The sequence below is a fragment of the Lissotriton helveticus genome, chromosome 7 (assembly GCF_964261635.1).
Source record: "Lissotriton helveticus chromosome 7, aLisHel1.1, whole genome shotgun sequence".
Lineage (NCBI taxonomy): Eukaryota > Metazoa > Chordata > Amphibia > Caudata > Salamandridae > Lissotriton > Lissotriton helveticus.
The window spans coordinates 589687737-589705532 of NC_136068.1; the positions used below are offsets into that span (position 1 = coordinate 589687737).

The following is a 17796-nucleotide window of genomic DNA, read 5'->3' on the forward strand; positions in this document are numbered from 1 at the left end:
AAAATATTTTGGGAACAGAGTGGGAGAATGGACAGGGTTAGGAGTACAGAGGAGTAAGGATTGACAAGGAGTGTAAAATATCCAGGGAAGGAATGGAGACGTTTCATAAAACTGGAGTTCATATTTGTCATTGAGGTTTTAAAGTCTGTCAGGTCAGACCTCTAAAAAACTGGGTAGGTGAGCATGTTCACATGGTTGTGGGGGCAGAGGGGAGGCATTTAACACACACGTATATATATATATATATATATATATATATATAAATAAATAAATTAGGGCATAGTGCTCCCTGGAGTATATGTAGGTGAAGGGAACTGACCACATGTAGTGGAGTATGCACAGAAGTAAAGAACCGGAACAGCCCTGCAGTTCTTATTACTTACATGCAAAAAAGAATGATAAATAACAAAAATAGTTACCCACCCCCTCTCAATTCATAAAACATGGCTCACCCTTTTTCGAACTATTCTGATTTCAAGCAGAAGCCCCTGTGAAGGCTAGTTGCAATGCCCCCTCATGGTTCAGCACAATTTGGCTTCTCAATGCTTGCCACAAGCAGGCGACCGAAGCTCAGTAAACACCACCACCAGGCTGGCGAAAGACAGATCCTGCAACTGGCTTTAATGTGCTGCCTCTTTCTCTCTTCACTCCCAGACCCCCTTCTACCGGTGAGGTGCTTTGTTAAATCATGAACTGGAGTCGCTCTTGGGCTGAACAGGGACACTTTTAATGTGTGCAAAGTAGTGACTTGTCAAACTGATATTTTTAAGTATTTGGCAGGGGGTGCAAATTAGGTCAAAATCCATCCACACACACTACCCCTTTATCTTTTGCATCATGAGTAACATTGTCTTTACAAATGCTAAGAAACCACCAAGAGGAGAGAAACATGCAGAAAAGCTCACATTGACAGGTTGTTCATGTAAGTCAAGCTCCTGAGCGGCACAGGAACCAACTGGCAAGACTGTGCAGTACTATCCTCCCAGTAACAAGGAGGGAATGGGGTGTACAGCACTCCTGTACACAAAGGCGAGGACTTCCTTCAAGAATTTCACACGTATTCCCCTGAAGTGAAGAAGCCAAAGTCGATACTATCCTAACCCCAAAAAAGGAAAATAATTAAACAGTATACCAGGCCATTCACTCCATCAATGCAAGTTGCCATCCATTCAACCGAACCAGTCCAGTTTTTTCATCAACTCCCTTTCTCCACCGGCATTCAAGTGTGCGGAGTTAGATTGTTGTACTTCACAAAAGGACTTCTCTGAATTGGCAAGAAAGCCCCAAACGTCCCAAACATCCAGAGAGACGGAAATTCAAGTCTTGCTTCTGCTGCCGTCAGCTCTAAACAAAAAATTACAAAAATATTCTGTACAACTGTCAGTCTTTAGAGAAAGTTCTTGTACAATCCACATCTTGGGGCGAAAGGTGCTTGGCAGCGCATCCACCTTCAATAGAAGCGCTTATTCCTCTCCTGGCGTTTCTGAAACACCACAGCACCCACCACAGCACAGACAATGATGCCAAGCAGGGCGCACAGCAACAGCATGAACACTTTCCACCCGGTCAGGGGCCCGCTGCGGTAGTTACCAGTCGGGTCATCGACGTTATCTGCAAAATAGTGAAAAGAATCAAAATCATACTGTAAGACATGTTCACAGTACCTGCTCCATCAGTAGGTTCCCCACCACCTCCCCTCTGACTTTAGCCGCCCCTTTGTTAACCACCTGCTTGCATCTGCCCAGTGCCACACTCCCAATGCTTCCCCTCTTGCCAGCACCCAGCGTCGTCATTCTATCAAGGTCATCATCTTCTCCATCAGCCAACTTCTGCCAGCATCCCTCCAGAACATTACTACCACTTACTTCACCAGCAAACTGACCCCTACACCAGTCATCAACTGCCTTAAACTCCATGCAATCACTCAGCTAGGCCATCAGTACCTGCGCTATACACTCCACGGCCATTCACCACAGCTCAGCCCTCCGACCAACAGCCCACTGCACTCAACACCAGGATGAGCTTCTGATGTTACTGCATCTAAGATGGATGCACCAGGCATGAGAATCTCTGACATGGGTGACTGAACGCCTTTGGAAAATGGTCTGATGGCCTGAAAACTACACAAAGCGCTGCCTTCAAGCACTAGCCAGACCCCACAGTAATGGATTTCCTGTAAGGTCACATCTGAGAGGAGACTACAGCAAGACTCGGTATTCCCCTTTACCTTTCGGAGACTTGAGCAGGCTGACGCTGGGCTCGATCTTGGTCCAGTCTACATTCTCATCCTCAGGCGGGTGCTCCACCATCAGCTGGAACACCTTCAGCGAGATGATGTCGTGGTTGTCTGCACGCAACAAAAGACAAGAGAAGGGAGTGGTCATTCAAAGGTGACCATGAAAGAGGACTGCAGTGTCATGGTATGAAATGGCGTATCTCACCAGACAAGTCTCCGGTGGCGGAAGAGGCCCCAAAGAAGTAGCCAGTAGGCAACCGGACTCCGGCGATGTCAAGGCAATTCTTCCACTCATTCTTATCTTCAATGTCCGTCATTACCTAGGACAGAACAACAAGCGTCATGCAAGCAAACAGCAAGAAGAAATATCAGGGAGATGGCATTTAGAAAGCAGGCCCACCAACATCTGTGGGACGGGCGCCCACTAACATGGATTCTTCACAATACCCCAGACCCTATGCTGGTATAGGGTCTGGGGTATGCAGATGTGCCCAGGAGGTTGGCCCTATGGAAAACAAGGACGATTTCCATGAAACTGCGGCTTATTCAGATGACGTACCTGTATAAGGTATCGTAGAGCCCCACCATATTAAGTAAACTGCAACATGGCCATGACCCCCCACCGCCTCAGATGTAATATTGGCCTGGGCACCTTCTATCATACGGTATGGGATTGCCCCATTACCCAGCAATACTGGCATGCATATGCAGCACCCTGACCTGAGTTGCAGGAAGGCAGATCACACGAGAGCCTAAAATGATGGTACTGAGTTTGACGGATAAGTGTGTGTCCTTGGGGGGGTGTTAGGTAGGCTACTAGACTCCTGGTCGCCATGGGTCTACTCATTGCGAGGTGGGATATTGCTTGCAGTTGGAGATCGACTATGCCCCCCCCGGTAAATTGGCCACGTGGAATGGACTGCTGTACCAAAGGAGACAAAATTGTATATACATCAAAGGGGTTGCCCTGACAAGTACAACATTTGAGGACAGTTCTTGGATTGCTCCTCTAATACAGATATATGATGTATATTTGGTAAAACCAAACCGAGAATTCAAAAAAAAATTATTTTATATCAATATGTAGCAAAAATTACAGATTTAACAAAAAACCCATGATTATTCAACCCACTACTGACCCCACCCAAAAGCTGTGCACATTGGCTCTGCGGTGCTCTGAAACCAATAGCCTGGCTTTTATTACCTCACCCAATCCAGTGGGTGCCAATATCGCTTCCCATCCACCTCACCTCTTACTCCTCTCAGTTCCCCCTTTCCCCAAAGGCTCATCACCAGGGACTAAAGACTGCAAGCCAATCCACAATAGAGGTGGACTCCATAGTGCCCACCCAAAACTACAGCACGCTCACCGTCAGCCTGCCGCGAGAGTACCGAATAGCAAGAAAGGTGTCATGGTTCTGGTTCCGAATATCGACTGTGCATCCTGCCAGCTCAGCTGCTCGGCCATCCTTGCCGTGGTCGTATTCCAAGGAGCCATTATTCACCATGACTGAAATGTAGGGGAACACCCGCTGCAGTAAGAAGGACAAGTTCAGTTAGGGACTTATTGCATCACAGCCTTGCCCCTGGGTCTGCCTGTACTGGGCAGGCAGAGGTGCAAAGCACTGATGACTGCAGCCAGTGTTTTATCTTAGATACTAACCTCAGTTGTTTCATCGTTAGGGTACGTGTCGAGAAAAAGTGCCAAGCCATGAAATTTATCTTTACTTCCAAACACAGGACCTAGATGGGAAGATGGCGAGAAGTAAAACCTGCTTACTACAGCAAAGAGTACAAGACACACCCTAACTCTATCCACAGTGCAAACATCAAAGAGGAAGGCAAACAACACTGGGAAACAAAAGGAGAGGATACCATGCAGAGCACAGCTGGGAGAGTGGACCACATCCTATCACATGGTAAAACAGAGGATGAGACAGGATGCAGAAGACAACCCAGGGCAAGTCACGGCAGAGTGGGAGGCAGGCCAAGGGGACAGCAGAAGACAAGAGCCGAGGCAGGGGTCAGAGAAAGGCAGACTGCAACCGCGTCGAGCAGAACACAGATAGGGGAAATGTGTTGGCATAAAATAAGTGGCAAAACAACTGGAGCAAGAAAACAACAAAATACTGAACGGAGGACGACCGACCTTCAGGATAGCATTACTAAAGGGATGGGGGGGAGGGGAATGGGGGACTTCGGACAGGAGACAGAGAAATACGACACAGCAGGGCGAAGGCAAGAGACCTTGGATAGGGGACAGCAAAGGACTAGACTGGGAAGCATCAGGACAGCTGGGACACAGAGTGAGATAGGTTAGACAGGGGCAGCAGAGAATGAGAGAACTAGTGAAAAAGTACACAATGAGAAAACCAGAAAAGGCCTAAAGAGAACCAAGGGGGAGCAGACAGCACAGGGGCATTTGCTGTAGGCTTTAGCAGGAAAGACATCAAGCTGTGCAATACCACAGGACAACAGCGTCCTAGTTTAAAAAACAAAAATATTGTACTCTGCCAATGCTAGCTCACTGCAACCAATCATTTAAAATAAATGAACCAGTAAAAACAATGTGAACCAGTGTACAAGAGTATAAGGTGTAAAAGATGATGCGTAAGGTATCCGCAGCTAACTCACCTGGTGTAAGGCGGTCCTTTGTGTACCATAGTGCAAAACCGTCCCCATGAAGGTTCTTCTTGCCAGATCCATGGATCTTAAACTGAACGTGCATCTCCCAGTCCTTAAGGAAACATGGCTGCAAGAAAGGATCTCTCTTTACATTCTGGACTTTACTTATCACAAACAAAAGCACAAACCATGGGCTGGACCATAAGACTCTGCAAACCTCCCCTGTACTCTCTCTCCATGACAGGTCAGTCTCAGGGGTACAAGTTTAATCTGTTTTTCCATTTCACAGTGAGTGACCAATCGATGCCCTCACTGCAAGACCCTGCTCTCGACCCCCATTCAACTAAGTTTGAAGTCTCTTCTCTAATAAGGTTAGCCTGGAGAAGAATTAATAAAAATGCCCAAACTTTGCCTTGTTTTCAATTTTCTTAGTCTCTTTTCAGCCTGTGGCATGGTGGTCAAAGAGAGGGGAGATAGTTACAGCTAGAAAAAGCTTTTGCGATGTAAGATGACATTTTATTTGCAGCATGTACTTACAGGTCTACGGTCAGTCTTTCATTTTAATCTGTAGCATAGGCTGGAAAAGCCACTGCTGTGATTAGATGCATGCTGAGTTTATTGTGATGTAGGGCAGTCCCCATGCAAACTTACACATCATCCTTGACGCCTCAGAGACGCCGATGTGCCGGCTCAAAATACGTTTCATAATTATAGCACCACTGATTGTCTCACTTATACACATTTTTGGGGGATTGATCAAATTCTTGGCTACCCAAATAATTACTAGCAGGCAATACATTATTGCACCAATACAACCTGAAACCAATACAAAATTCTCAAGAAAATACACGAGGGGCTATTGTGGTAATCACACCTGTTCTGTTTCGCACAGCAATGAGCTTGGGTACTAGGATGTCACCGGCTGCAGGTTGCCGGGGTGATGGAATGGGGCTCGAGACTCTGGGGGAAGGTAAGTGACAGTTGAAGGAAGAGCGGTCAGTGGATGGATGGGATCTTCTATCAATAAAGAACTTAAACTCCTGCAGTTCTCCAGGTCTACTCCTACCACCCTCTTGCTGTGTGATGAATGAACTTGAGCTGCCACACTGGCATAGTCGGCAGTTAGAAGATCTGCCACAGCCATCAAAAACAAAACTCATTTTTAAGGTATCACTAATAGGTCGTTTTATTTTACGCAATGTGACAAAAAATGCACCAAAACACACCAACATAAATATTGCACATCGCATATAAAAATTACTTTTAAAATGTTACACTGGAATTGGAGCACCACAAGCATCTCATAACAACGATAATGATCAAGGTAACTCATATATCATTATCCAATAAACAAAGAAGTATTAAGGTTTCAGTTCACCATCAATTTTCAGGGATCATCATCGGGACAACACTGCCAACCCAGAAAAAGTTAACTCACTGCAAGGGTGAAGTGTGTTTTAGCACAACGTCAAATGACTACAGAACAGCAGTCAGTCGATTGTAGAATCCTCAAAAATACACCAATCCTCAATGTGTGAAAAATGATTTTCCTACAGGACCCCTACCAGCACAATGCCAACATTAAGTCAAGGGACGCCAATTCTGTATTTTAAGTAATTGTGTATGTGTTAATAAAGCATCACTAATTACACTAGGGCACTTGATTGCCTAGGCATAAGGAACCGCACCAAGAAGAGTGCGTGTACAAAAAAGGATGCAGCCAGCTGCTCTCTACAAGCAAAACCGGACTTTCTGTACATGTGTTCTTTTTGGAAGTTTGCATTGTGTCATTTTTGGGGACCTGCCAGAAATACATTCTCCACAAATTGAGGAGAAGTCTGAATATTTGTTGATACTTCTACAATTAACGAGCTGCTGTTACTTAATACATATTTTTAGATGACATAATTTTTGATTGGTTTCTTGTTAAATTAGTTCATACATTTCTTGTTGGCTCCAAGTTCATTGGGTAGCCAAAAGAGTTTAAACAACCCCCATGATGAGTAAAAGTGAGGCCCTGAGGTGTGCTTTTTACTATAAATGTGTATGGCACTCCCCTTATTAGTATATTGTGGGATCCTTTGTGTTGTTCATAGCTGAACATACAAGACAAACTCCAATTTTGGAAGATTTGAAAAACTGAATGTCCGGGAATGGAAGAGGGGCACGAGAAAATGCAAGCTAAATTAAACTGGGTTTATTTTTCTTTTGCTAAGATTTTCCTTATAAGGTGGAGGCTGACAGTATATAGGCAGCATCGCATGCTTTCTTCCCTAAGAAGAGTTTCCACCTAAGAATAGCTGTTCTCTGTTTCGATGACAGCCTTTGTATAGTTGACACCGACCCTAAATTACACTGTGCCCTGTTCAAGGGCCAGATTTTGTGTAGCCACATCAGACTCTCAAGAATTACCTACTAGTCGACACTTACCACTCTGTTCCAGATGGACCCCTCACGACTGCGCTCATCTGGTGTCAGTCGGACGTACTGGCTCGTCAGCATAGTGCTTCCCCCAAAGTCCCATAAGGGCATTGAACTTGATCCGACCCCTGGGGGGAAAAACACACACACATTGGCCAATGTCAAGAGCATAGTTGGCTAAAAGAGCAAACCAGAAGAGCACAGAAGATGGGTTAATAATGTCAGCCCTCTATGCAATCAACAGCACCAAAAAATGACATCCATCAAATACTCTGATAACATGTGCCTAACCATCGCTTAAGGAACTCTCACAGGTCCTCGAGTGCTGGGACTCAAATACGTTTTATTAAAGTTCACATTGCTCTATTAATCGATTCACAACCAACAGCATGCATCCAACTCTTTCATTCTCTACATAACAAACGTAAGAGGAGTTGGACTCTGTAACATGGCTGTTAAGTCATATTTATTGGTTGTATTAATTAACTATTGGGCATTATTGCGAATCAATAGCATTTTTAAATATATATTAATATAAATGTTTTCTACCAATACCGATAACATATGGGTGGCTGCAGATTATGCCCATATTTCCAAATGAGCCATTTGTCATCATGTCTGAATGACTCTGCTGTTGTGTGCCCTGAACTATAAATGGCTCTGACAACATCAGTCAGCGTTGCTGAAGTCTGCTGCTACTGTCTCAATATCTGAGCAAACCTGCTGCCTGTCTTGAACCATAAGATGGTTAAATCCTGCTTTGCTGCTATGAATATGCACGGGATGGAGGCTCCAGGTCTATTACCAAGGGAGTTCTAATGGTTTTACCAGTAGCTATATATGTTAGTGTTTATAACCACAGATTGACAGGTCTACAATTGGAATATGTTACGTTATATTCATTTCTAACGTGCAAGAGTGTCCCGGCGCAAACCTAGAGACTGAAGAGGAGCCAAGTTTAGGAAAAAATTTGAGTTTTCAGCTTCTTTTTGAAAAGACTCAGGTCCTGAGTGCCTCTAAGCGGGGCAGTTCGTCCAGGCCAAAGCGGCCTTCACAGCCAGAGAGCTGCCGCCCGTCCTTCGCAAGCAGAAACGTGGAACTTTAGCCAGGAGTTTAGTGAAGGAACGCAGGTATCTTGCGGGGGTGTAGAAGGAAAACAGTTTTTGAAGATAGCCTGACCCTGTGGCATGCAGCTCGCGGTGGGCGATAACTAAGATCTTGAATCTGACCCTCTCTGCCACAGGCAGCCAGTGTGAGGCGCGCAGGTGTTGTCTCACGATACGCCTGGCAGGGATGTTGAAGTGAAGCCTGACAGCCGCGTTCTGCACCACTTGCAGTTTATTTAGTAAGTAGCTCGGGACGGCAGCATATAAGGTGTTGGCGTAATCTAGCCGAGAGAGAATAAGGGCTTAGGTCACTGCCTCCTTGGTCTCCTGAGGATTTTTAGAAAACCAAAGCAGGTCCCTGACAGCTTCTTGATCTGGGTCGAGAACAAGAGATTTTCCTTGAACCAAACCCCTAAGTTCTTAACAGGGTTCCCTGATGAGGCAGGCAGCACGGGATCAGATGGCCAGAGTGTTTCCCTAAACCACAGCTTTCCAAACTTTTTATGTTGGGGACACACTTTTTGGAGGTGCATCATTTTGGGACACAGTAAGGCAGTGTATCGAGCGAACGTAGCGTAGCGAGCCAAACTACCTAAGGGTGATGCCGGGGGGAGGGGGGGTCTCACTCTCTCTCTCCCTCTCTCTTTCTGTAACTGTCTCCCTCCCCACTCTCTCTCCCTCTCTCTCTCTCTCTCTGTCTTTCTCTGTCTGCCTACCTCCCTCTGTCTGTCTCACTTCCTCTGTCTCTCTCCCTCTGTCTGTCTCTCTCCCTCTGTCTGTCTCTCTCCCTCTGTCTGTCTCTCTCCCTCTGTCTGTCTCCCTCTGTGTGCATCTGTCTGTCCCCCTGTCTGCATCTCAGTCTGTCCCCGTCTCTGTCTGCATCTCAGTCTGTCTCCGTCTCTGTCTGCATCTCAGTCTGTCCCCGTCTGTCTGCATCTCAGTCTGTCCCCGTCTCTGTCTGCATCTCTGTCTGTCCCCGTCTCGGTCTGTCTCTCCCTCCCTCTCTCTGTCTCCCTCCCTCTCTATCTCTCTCCCTTTCTCTACCTCTCTCCCTCTGTTTCCTTCCCTCTCCCTCTCTCTATCTCCCACTTTCTCTCTCTCTATCTCCCTCTCTCTTTCCATCTCCCTCTATCTCCCTCTATCTCCCTCTCTCTATCTCCCTCCATCTCCCTCTCCCTCTCTCTCTCCCTCTCTATCCCCCTCTCTCTTTCCATCTCCCTCTCTCTCTCCCTCTCCCTCCCTCTCTCTCTCCCTCTCTCTACATCTATCTCCCTCTCTCTCTCTATCTATCTACCTCTCTCTCCCTCTCTCCATTTCCCTCTCTCCATTTCCCTCTCTATCTCCCTCTCTCTATCGATTTCCCTACCTCTCTCTCTCTCTCCCTCTCTATCTCCATCTCCCCCTTTGTCTGTCTACCTCCCTCTATCTCCCTCCCTCTGTCTGTCTCCCTCTCTGTCACCCTCTGTATCCTTCTCTCTGTATCCTTCCCTCTGTATACGTCCCTCTGTCTCCCTCCCTCTATTTTCCCTATCTCTCCCTGTCTTCCTCCCTCTATCGCACCGTCTCCCTCTGCCGGTCACCCTCTGGCACCTCACCCCAGCCTCCCAGGCACGCAGGTCTTTAAAGGACCATTTTCTTGTTAATGGGGCTTTGTTGTGAATCTCCCGGGGGAGCCCCCCTTAGAGCAGAGTGTCTCAGAGTCGCTGCTGTGGCTGACTCCGAGACACTCTTTCAAAGGAATGCATCCTAATTAGCAGTTATGTGCTAAGTGCCTCATCCTGCGACACACTCACCACTTGCAGGCGACACACTACTGTGTCAGGACACCGAGTTTGGAAAGCTCTGCCCTAAACCATGGGGGAAACTTGCCAAAAAGGAGGATTTCTGATTTCTCCTCGTTACATTTCAATTCAGCAGCCACCAACCAGTGTAATACTGTAGTCAGGCAGTTGAAGTAGAGGCCTTGTTTTTTTCCCCATGTGAACAGGAGCTGGTTATCATCGGCGTAAGCGATTATCTTCGCCCCCAAGTCCTCAACCAACAGAACCAAAGGAGTAACTTGAATAGTAAAAAGAAGAGGACTCAGGGAGGAGCCCTGTGTGACCCCTGTGGTCACTTTCTTCAGTGAGGAGGAAAACGGCAGAAGCCACACCTGCTGCGTCCGATCCTCCAAAAAGGATTTGAGCCAGCCCCAAGCACTTCCTGATATGCCAATATCCGCCAGTCGGGTGAGCAGCAATGTGTGAGGAACCGTATCGAATGCTGCTGAGAGGTCCAGCAAAACCAGGGCGGCCCTCCCGCCAGCATCCAAACAGTCTCTGATGGCTTCAGAAATTTCCACCAGAGCTGATTCAGTGCTAAAGGAGGCCCTAAAACCATACTATGCAGGGTGGAATAGGCCTGATCTTTCTACAAAGTCAGTCAACTATCTGGTAACCACTTTCTCACATACCTTGGCCACACTGGGCAAGAGGGAGATCGGCCTGTAGTTAGACGGGCACAGAGGATCCAGTGAAGGTATTTTTAAAAGAGGAAGGATCATGGTCTGCTTCCAAGTGGCCGGGATAAGAGCTTCATAAAAGGACATAGGAATAAGTCTATTAACTTCTGGATTAACAGTATCCGCCACATTAGCCAGAAGTCTAGCAGCACACAGGTCTGAAGGGGATTTTGATTTCAGACCCTTTAAAGTTTTATGGGAGCTAGATAGATCAATGGGGGCAAATGCAGCCAGCGAATGAGAGGGAGGGGCCAATAGGGTTCCTCCAGCCAGGAGGGCACCTAGGTCCTTATTGCTAGAAGTGAAGGACGGCTGTATAGTGTGAATTTTCTCCAAGAAAAAAAATGGAGAGTTCTTCGCACCACAAGGCAGAAGATGGATTCGTACTTGCTTGCGCTTTGCGCACCAGGAAACTTTGAACTATATAAAGGATTTCCTTTGAATTATTTTTGGCTGCATCAATTCAATTCCTATAGTATTGAACTTTAGCCTGTGCTATGGACGTATAATAGTTTTTTTGCTTGTATCTCAGCATAAGTTTATCCTCGGGACAATACCCTTTACGCCAGACTCGCTCTAGTTTCTTGCACTCCTGCTTCAATATCCTCAGAGCAAGAGTAAACCAGGAATTAGAGGGGGAGTCTCTGGAGTGTCTATACTGGGTGGCTGGGGCTATGAGATCAACAGTGATGGAGATCAAGCTTGTAAACCCAGCAAGCCCATCTACAAGATCACTGGAAAGAGGGGGTCTGGTGGCCCCCCAAGGCTTGGCTAAATAGCAACGGGTCAATTTTAGCAAACAGGCTCACGATCAGAGAGTGGCGGAAGGTTACCATCTGGTGAAACCCAGGCGAAATATGTCCGAAAATGAACTGACCAAGGCACCAGAGTGGGGGTTTCAATTGCGATAGGAAAATTCGAGCAGATAGGGTTCAAGGGGTGGCCCCTGAGTGCGTCGGATAGCCAACCCATTATGTGAGCTGAGCGAGGGACAATGCATCTAATAGTTCAGGACTGTCCTTCGAAGGTGCCTGGTCGAGATGGATATTTAAGTCGCCTAGGATAATATAGTGGGTAAAATGAAGGACTCTGGGAACAATAACGTCCCCAGTGCTTTTAAAAACGCACTCGCTGGACCAGGAGGTCTATAGATCAAGGATCCCCCAAGTGTAAAATCCAGAGCTTCGCAATCTCCTCCAAGTGTAGAAACATCCTGTTGGAGGGACCACATATCTATATACGATAGCCACCCCTCCTCCTCTCCCTTTTAATCTGTCCACTCGAGAAATTCTGTAGTTGGTTGGAATGGCCAGTGCAATGGTAGGATTCGAGAACTCATCCAACCAGGTCTCAGTAATAAACAGAAAATCAAGTTTCTTGTCCTCCAAAAGATCAAAGGTATCCTGATAATTCCTCTTGAGTGAACGTACATTAATAAGGGCAGCATGCGTAGCTAGTTTGTGCTTACCCATTTTAGCAACTGCCCTGGTTGGAGCACGTCCGACAGAGCCAGTACTGAATCTAAATCACAGGAAGAGCAAACTGTGTTTTACATTACAGGGCATCGCAACTACTGGCGTGGGAGCATGGAAGCGGGCGGAGTGAGTGAAGAACTTTGCTACTATACAGCCCCCTCTCTGCAAAGTGGAACACATGATGGTCAGCGTGGCTGGCGCTGGGCGCTTACGGGCTTGCCTTAGGCGTGCCCGCTGCGTGAGTCCGCACATCTATTTGTAGGATTGGCTACTCTGACAACTAGAGCACGCACTGACCTAAAATGGCGTCTCTAGTTTGTCAATGGTGAGACCCAGAAGTAGCTGCCAGCCCGTACTCCGGTCCCGGACAGTAAAAGAACGTGTTTCGCAAGAGCCTCAAACAAATTCAGACAATGCAGGTAAAAGTGAACATATTTTTTTTAAACGAAAAAATTTCATTAAATTTTCAAACGGGCAAAACTAAAACGAGTGAATTTCATCAATTTTAAAACGAATAATGAACGAAACTAGAAACAGCACTTTTAGTTTTACATATACTATGTCACTAGCGGGAGGGTTCTCGATTATCTCTGTACCTAGTAATAACTGACAGGCCCATCATGGGGTGAGGGTCTACACTAATCCTGTTTTCAAGGCTCATTGAGGAATCTCTTTCTGCAGAATCTGCATGTTGCTAAGTATTTGATGACATACAAATTTACATTATCATCTTACATAGGCCTATTATTTACAGTGAAACCGGTCACTATGTAAGAACCTATCTGAGCATTTTTCTATCTGCAGGTTATACTGTATAACCCCGAGTTCCTATCCACAGTACATGTTTAAATAACTGACAAGTGCATATTAAACATGGAATTCATAACTCGCACCATTAGTTTAGATTCATGCAAGGGGAATTTTGTGGCAGAAAAGGGTGATTCCATCTCCTCGCAGTAAAAATTTACTGAACTGTATGGATTTTTTAGATTAAAAAAAAGCGTAAAAAATGATGCCACGTACAGTAAATCAAACTGCATGGTTTACCTGGGATCTGCAAAGACATGCAATACATATAATTATGAAGCTAACACAAGTAAATGATGGATGGAGCACTGAAACTTTTCAGACGCCCCAGTCACAGATTTGGGTTGAATCCACCTTCGTTCTTTAGCTCACATTGCCACCTCAGTTCAGACCCAGCCATATACAAATCAGTCTTGACCCGTTCCTCATGGGAACAGCCCAGTCCGAACTGCCAAGCCAGGTCTTCCCTGGACCGGAAACAAGCATTGTGGGACTGGATTCGGGGTAACGCCCCTCATCAGCCAGGCTAGCTTAAATCCAGTGGCAAAGTGAGCAATGGACCGACGTCTGGGCATACCCTGTCAACTTAGGGCGAATAAAGCAAACACAAGGAGATGATGGACGGAGAGCTGAAACTTTTCAGATACTCAAAACTTCCGATTGTCGTTTTTCCTTTCAACTAGCCCTCTTCTTCCCTTCCATGGCTCCTCTCTCACACCACAACCTCCTCTGACCACATGTTTGTTTGCCTTAATCTTTATTAATGTATTTTTGCAAATTGCCCCCTCACTTCAAACATCACAACTTCTCATCCGCAGAAAGTCATGCACGTGCTAACCATACTTTATCTCCTCTTCTATTAATCCACCAAACGTCTGTATATACTAGCATGTCCATGCTCCCTCACCTGCCCCCTCCCCAGTGATCACTCCCATTAGTTTAATGTACCACAAACTAGAATAGATGCATGGCATACAGAGGGCACTGAGGTCCATGCGAACATAGAAGCAATGAGGAGGGGGCTGGGGGGGGAACACCAATTCAGAAAGGTTCCACAAGAAGCTCCTATGGGGTAAAGGATGGGGGGTTCAGGATGATGCGGAGCTGTGGCTATTACGGATAAAGAATTTGTTGCAGAAATGTTATAACGTAGTAAATATTGAAAGTGTACAATGTCATGGATACTCCTATAAAGATGACAATGAATGATTGAGTACCTGTTTTGCCAAGCTTATGTTCAATAAAAATATATATTTTTTTTAAATGGTGAGGGGCATACTACTACTAGTCAATACCAGAGCATTTGAGGTCACAGAACGTAGGAAAATGAAGGGGAGTGTACCAATCATCCCAGCTATAACTCTTATCTCCTTCTGTAGCTCGTGAGCCCTGAACATAATATTAATCAGGAAAAGGCAGCTGGCTAAGGTTCGAGTGCTGCCACTGCCAAAAGGTGGTTGGGGTTTCAGACAACTACCCCCTTAGGTTATTCTGGCCAACAAAACATTTAAAGGAAATTTTCAATTTGGTAGGCCCAGGTTCTGTCACACGACAGACACGCCCACATATACTCAGCTTCCATATACCTCTGTTCTGTTTAGCCTTCTCAGGAATTGCCTCTTCTAACCACAACATTCCTGTAGAACAAACAAGATGCCTAACATTTGCCATACAATAGCAAGAAATATGCTACAAACAGCAACCAATTCTTAGACACACTGCACAACCACCAAGTCAGTACACAATAGTCAGACCTCATCACCAAACACGCTTCCAATATGCCCGAAATGGCTATCCAAGATTACCATCTACCTAGCAGCGATCACTACACCAAACCTTTCCAATTGAACTTACAATTAAATTCTCTCAAACACATCTCACTAGACAGACCCCGGACATCTTCATGCGTAATAGAAGGCAACAAAGCTGTATACCGAAGCGCTGCCAAATTAACAGCACTCCGTTATATCATCCCCAACCATACTGACTTGCCTCTTAACACCACAATTGCCCTGTAGATCAGGGTATATTTCACCGTGTATCACTTTTAACGAAGAACAAACACCTATAAACCAAAATAAATCACTCTTTACAAAACAACATAGCAGAGACATAAGCTTACCGTCCTGCTCACAAGAGAAAACAGCTCCAGCCTGACATCACAACAAGGACGCTCTTCTGCTGTTTGTTCTGAGCACTACGAGCTCAACACTCAATCATATTACAATTCGCATGCTTCAGTTTCAATACATCTGTAATAACACAAATAGGTGCTTTGGGAGCCCTATTTCAGATGGAGAACATCCAAAATAAAAAGCATCGGTCCACCAGCAACACCTTATCTTATCATAGAAACTAGCGACAAAGACAGAAACATGCGAGAATGCGACTGCCCTATATTTAGTTTCCACACTGCTGAGAGAACGCGGGCCCCCAGAAATTACATGCACCATCACCGGTAAAGCACTACTGCAAATGGAATGGGGGAAAAAAGATACCCCCATCCCCCCTTTGACAATACCATCACCTGGTGAACGGTAATGTGAGAGAAACAAGCTTCTAAATCTTGTTTTATTCTACATAATACGACATAAAACGTCAGCTTTCTTGTTTCCACAGGATGGCATGTATGAAGATGTAATACTTAACCCAGTACGACTTGGGAAAACTGTGCTCCCACTCCCTCCTTTAAAGAATTTTAAGCCTAGTTAGATGTCAGAAGATAGCCCCTCGCCCTGGTAGGTAAGGACTGTGCCCCAGCTTTTGCTGCCCCTTGCCTTGAAAGAAACCCTATCTCGCCCTCACCCTGGTAGGGCTTGATCAGGCTGTGTTCCCTCTTCAGATGCTCGCTGTTCCCGTCCGTCAAGTCCCCCACCGCCCCCCGCAAGAGCAGGAGGAGGAGAAGACAGAACGGACTCGGTCCCTCCGCCATGATGTGTCTCCCTTACTTCCTGCTTCCGGTAAACCACCTCCGGTTTCAACCGGAAAAGGGTAGGTGCCCTGAAAATCACATTCTTGGAGCAAGAACACTTCTTTCAGCCTTTCTTGCTCTCGGGCCCCGAAACAAGCAGAGCCCAGGGTCTTACTGCTACCACTGTGACACCGCGAAATGAACGCAACACAGTAAATTATACAAAGTTTATGGGCCAGACCCCTAGCAAAAGCTTAAAGCCAGGCACCGGAAACATCCATTGATAAGTCAGCTGACCACGCTTAACAGCCAATGGGAGGTCAGACAGTCACCAGCGAGGACCAATAGGAGGGCAACGAGTATGCCGGTAATAGTTACTAGAAAACGATCGTCTCCCAGGCACCAGCAAATGAAATGACAGCGCGACACTTTAGCATGGACGTTAGAACTAATAATGAAACATAAAAGAAGGACTAAACACTCACATGCACGTCATGTTTGTGTTCCTTTTTTTTTTACTGTATATTTAATTTATTTATTTAGTGTGATCCAGCGCCCCTATAGAAAATATGTCATAACAACACTACCCAACTCCACAATACTCACCATTAATCAGAAATCACCCACAAGGCTCATAAACTAACATGACATATTTTGAGCAACTGAATCAAGTGACCTAATTAATAAACCTTATTCACAAATTATATATACATTTATATACAACTGCAGTTTAATGATTTTACCATGATATTTGTAACTTTGCATTTAATTAAGTCACTTAGGCTAATGGATCTACTGATGATAACATGACTCTGAAATAACAAGACCAGCTTGTCTTTTCAAAATTTTTATTTATTAACTATTTATTCAAGGAAAGTGCATTTTATTAGAGGATTAGCAAATTAGACTGACAGTTCCAAGCAAAATCAAATAGTATGTAAATAAAGAATAAACAGTTTACCATCACTTAACCCCTTCCATGCTCATGACGGAACGGTTCCGTCATGAGCTACGGTTGAGCTGTGCTCATGACGGAACCGTTCCGTCATGACCACGCCCGTTTCTATTAGGGCCCAGCACCGGAGGGGGAAACGCGGTCGCACTGAAAAGGTTAAGCCCTATTTCCCTGTCTAAAACTCATTTCTCCTAAAGAATAAAAATTAAAATCATTCAGCCCTATTGATCCTTACGTGCTCCAAAGAATGTCCGTCAGCACGTCACGCCTAACAGGAATCAGGAGAAGATGAGCAGCAAGCCAGCCCTCCCTCCCATGGGGACAGTTTTTATACCTTTCTAACTAACTAAAGTAACATAATCGGACATTTTTTTCTGTCAATTCAGAGTTTTGATTGGTTAAGCCATGTCAGACCACTGTCAGGTCACGCTCTCCTGACCAAGTCCAGGGCTTCATCATAGCCCTTATTGTTCTTAGTTTCACCATCCTCTTTGCTTCCTCAAAAAGTTACATTTCCCGAGGAGAATCTTTCACTTCCTAATCTTGGCAATGCCCACAGCATCCTGTCCTTGGCAAAAGCTCCAAGAACACATTCAACTCGACCACGTTTGTCCCTGCATTAAACGTTGTTTGTTCAGCAAAACGATAACTCTTTCAACTGCGCATGGGTAAGACTTTACTCTGGTCAAGTTTTCACAAGCCGCAGGACTGCCAACCATTTTCTTTAGGCCCACTCGCAAAACTAATGTGTAAACAAACA

At 45.5% G+C, this 17796-nt stretch overlaps 1 protein-coding gene across 2 annotated transcripts; it reads right to left on the bottom strand.

Annotated features, from left to right (window-relative positions):
- Positions 1-705: 705 nt before the first annotated feature.
- On the bottom strand, positions 706-16371 carry LMAN2 (lectin, mannose binding 2). 2 transcript variants are annotated; one of them, XM_078652743.1, is made up of 8 exons: positions 15976-16371; positions 7292-7410; positions 4871-4988; positions 3900-3979; positions 3607-3768; positions 2442-2556; positions 2228-2347; positions 706-1611 (listed from the first exon to the last, which is right to left on the bottom strand). In XM_078652743.1, the coding sequence occupies exons 1-8, from the start codon at positions 16100-16102 to the stop codon at positions 1451-1453; spliced, it is 1002 nt and encodes a 333-aa protein (XP_078508869.1). In that variant the 5' UTR covers positions 16103-16371; the 3' UTR covers positions 706-1450. The 2 variants fall into 2 exon arrangements, with proteins under 2 accessions (XP_078508869.1, XP_078508870.1); XM_078652744.1 differs by having other exon boundaries at positions 15293-16332.
- Between the last annotated feature and the right edge of the window lie 1425 nt (positions 16372-17796).

Bases quoted from the DNA above. Each gene is read 5' to 3' on its own strand.
- LMAN2 (XM_078652743.1), bottom strand. From the start codon at position 16,102: ATGGCGGAGGGACCGAGTCCGTTCTGTCTTCTCCTCCTCCTGCTCTTG. The intron at 4,989-7,291 runs GTAAGTGTCGAC...CCTTTCTTGCAG, and splicing joins GGTCCATCTGGAACAGAGTG to CCATGTTTCCTTAAGGACTG. The intron at 2,348-2,441 runs GTGAGATACGCC...TGTTGCGTGCAG, and splicing joins CGCCACCGGAGACTTGTCTG to ACAACCACGACATCATCTCG.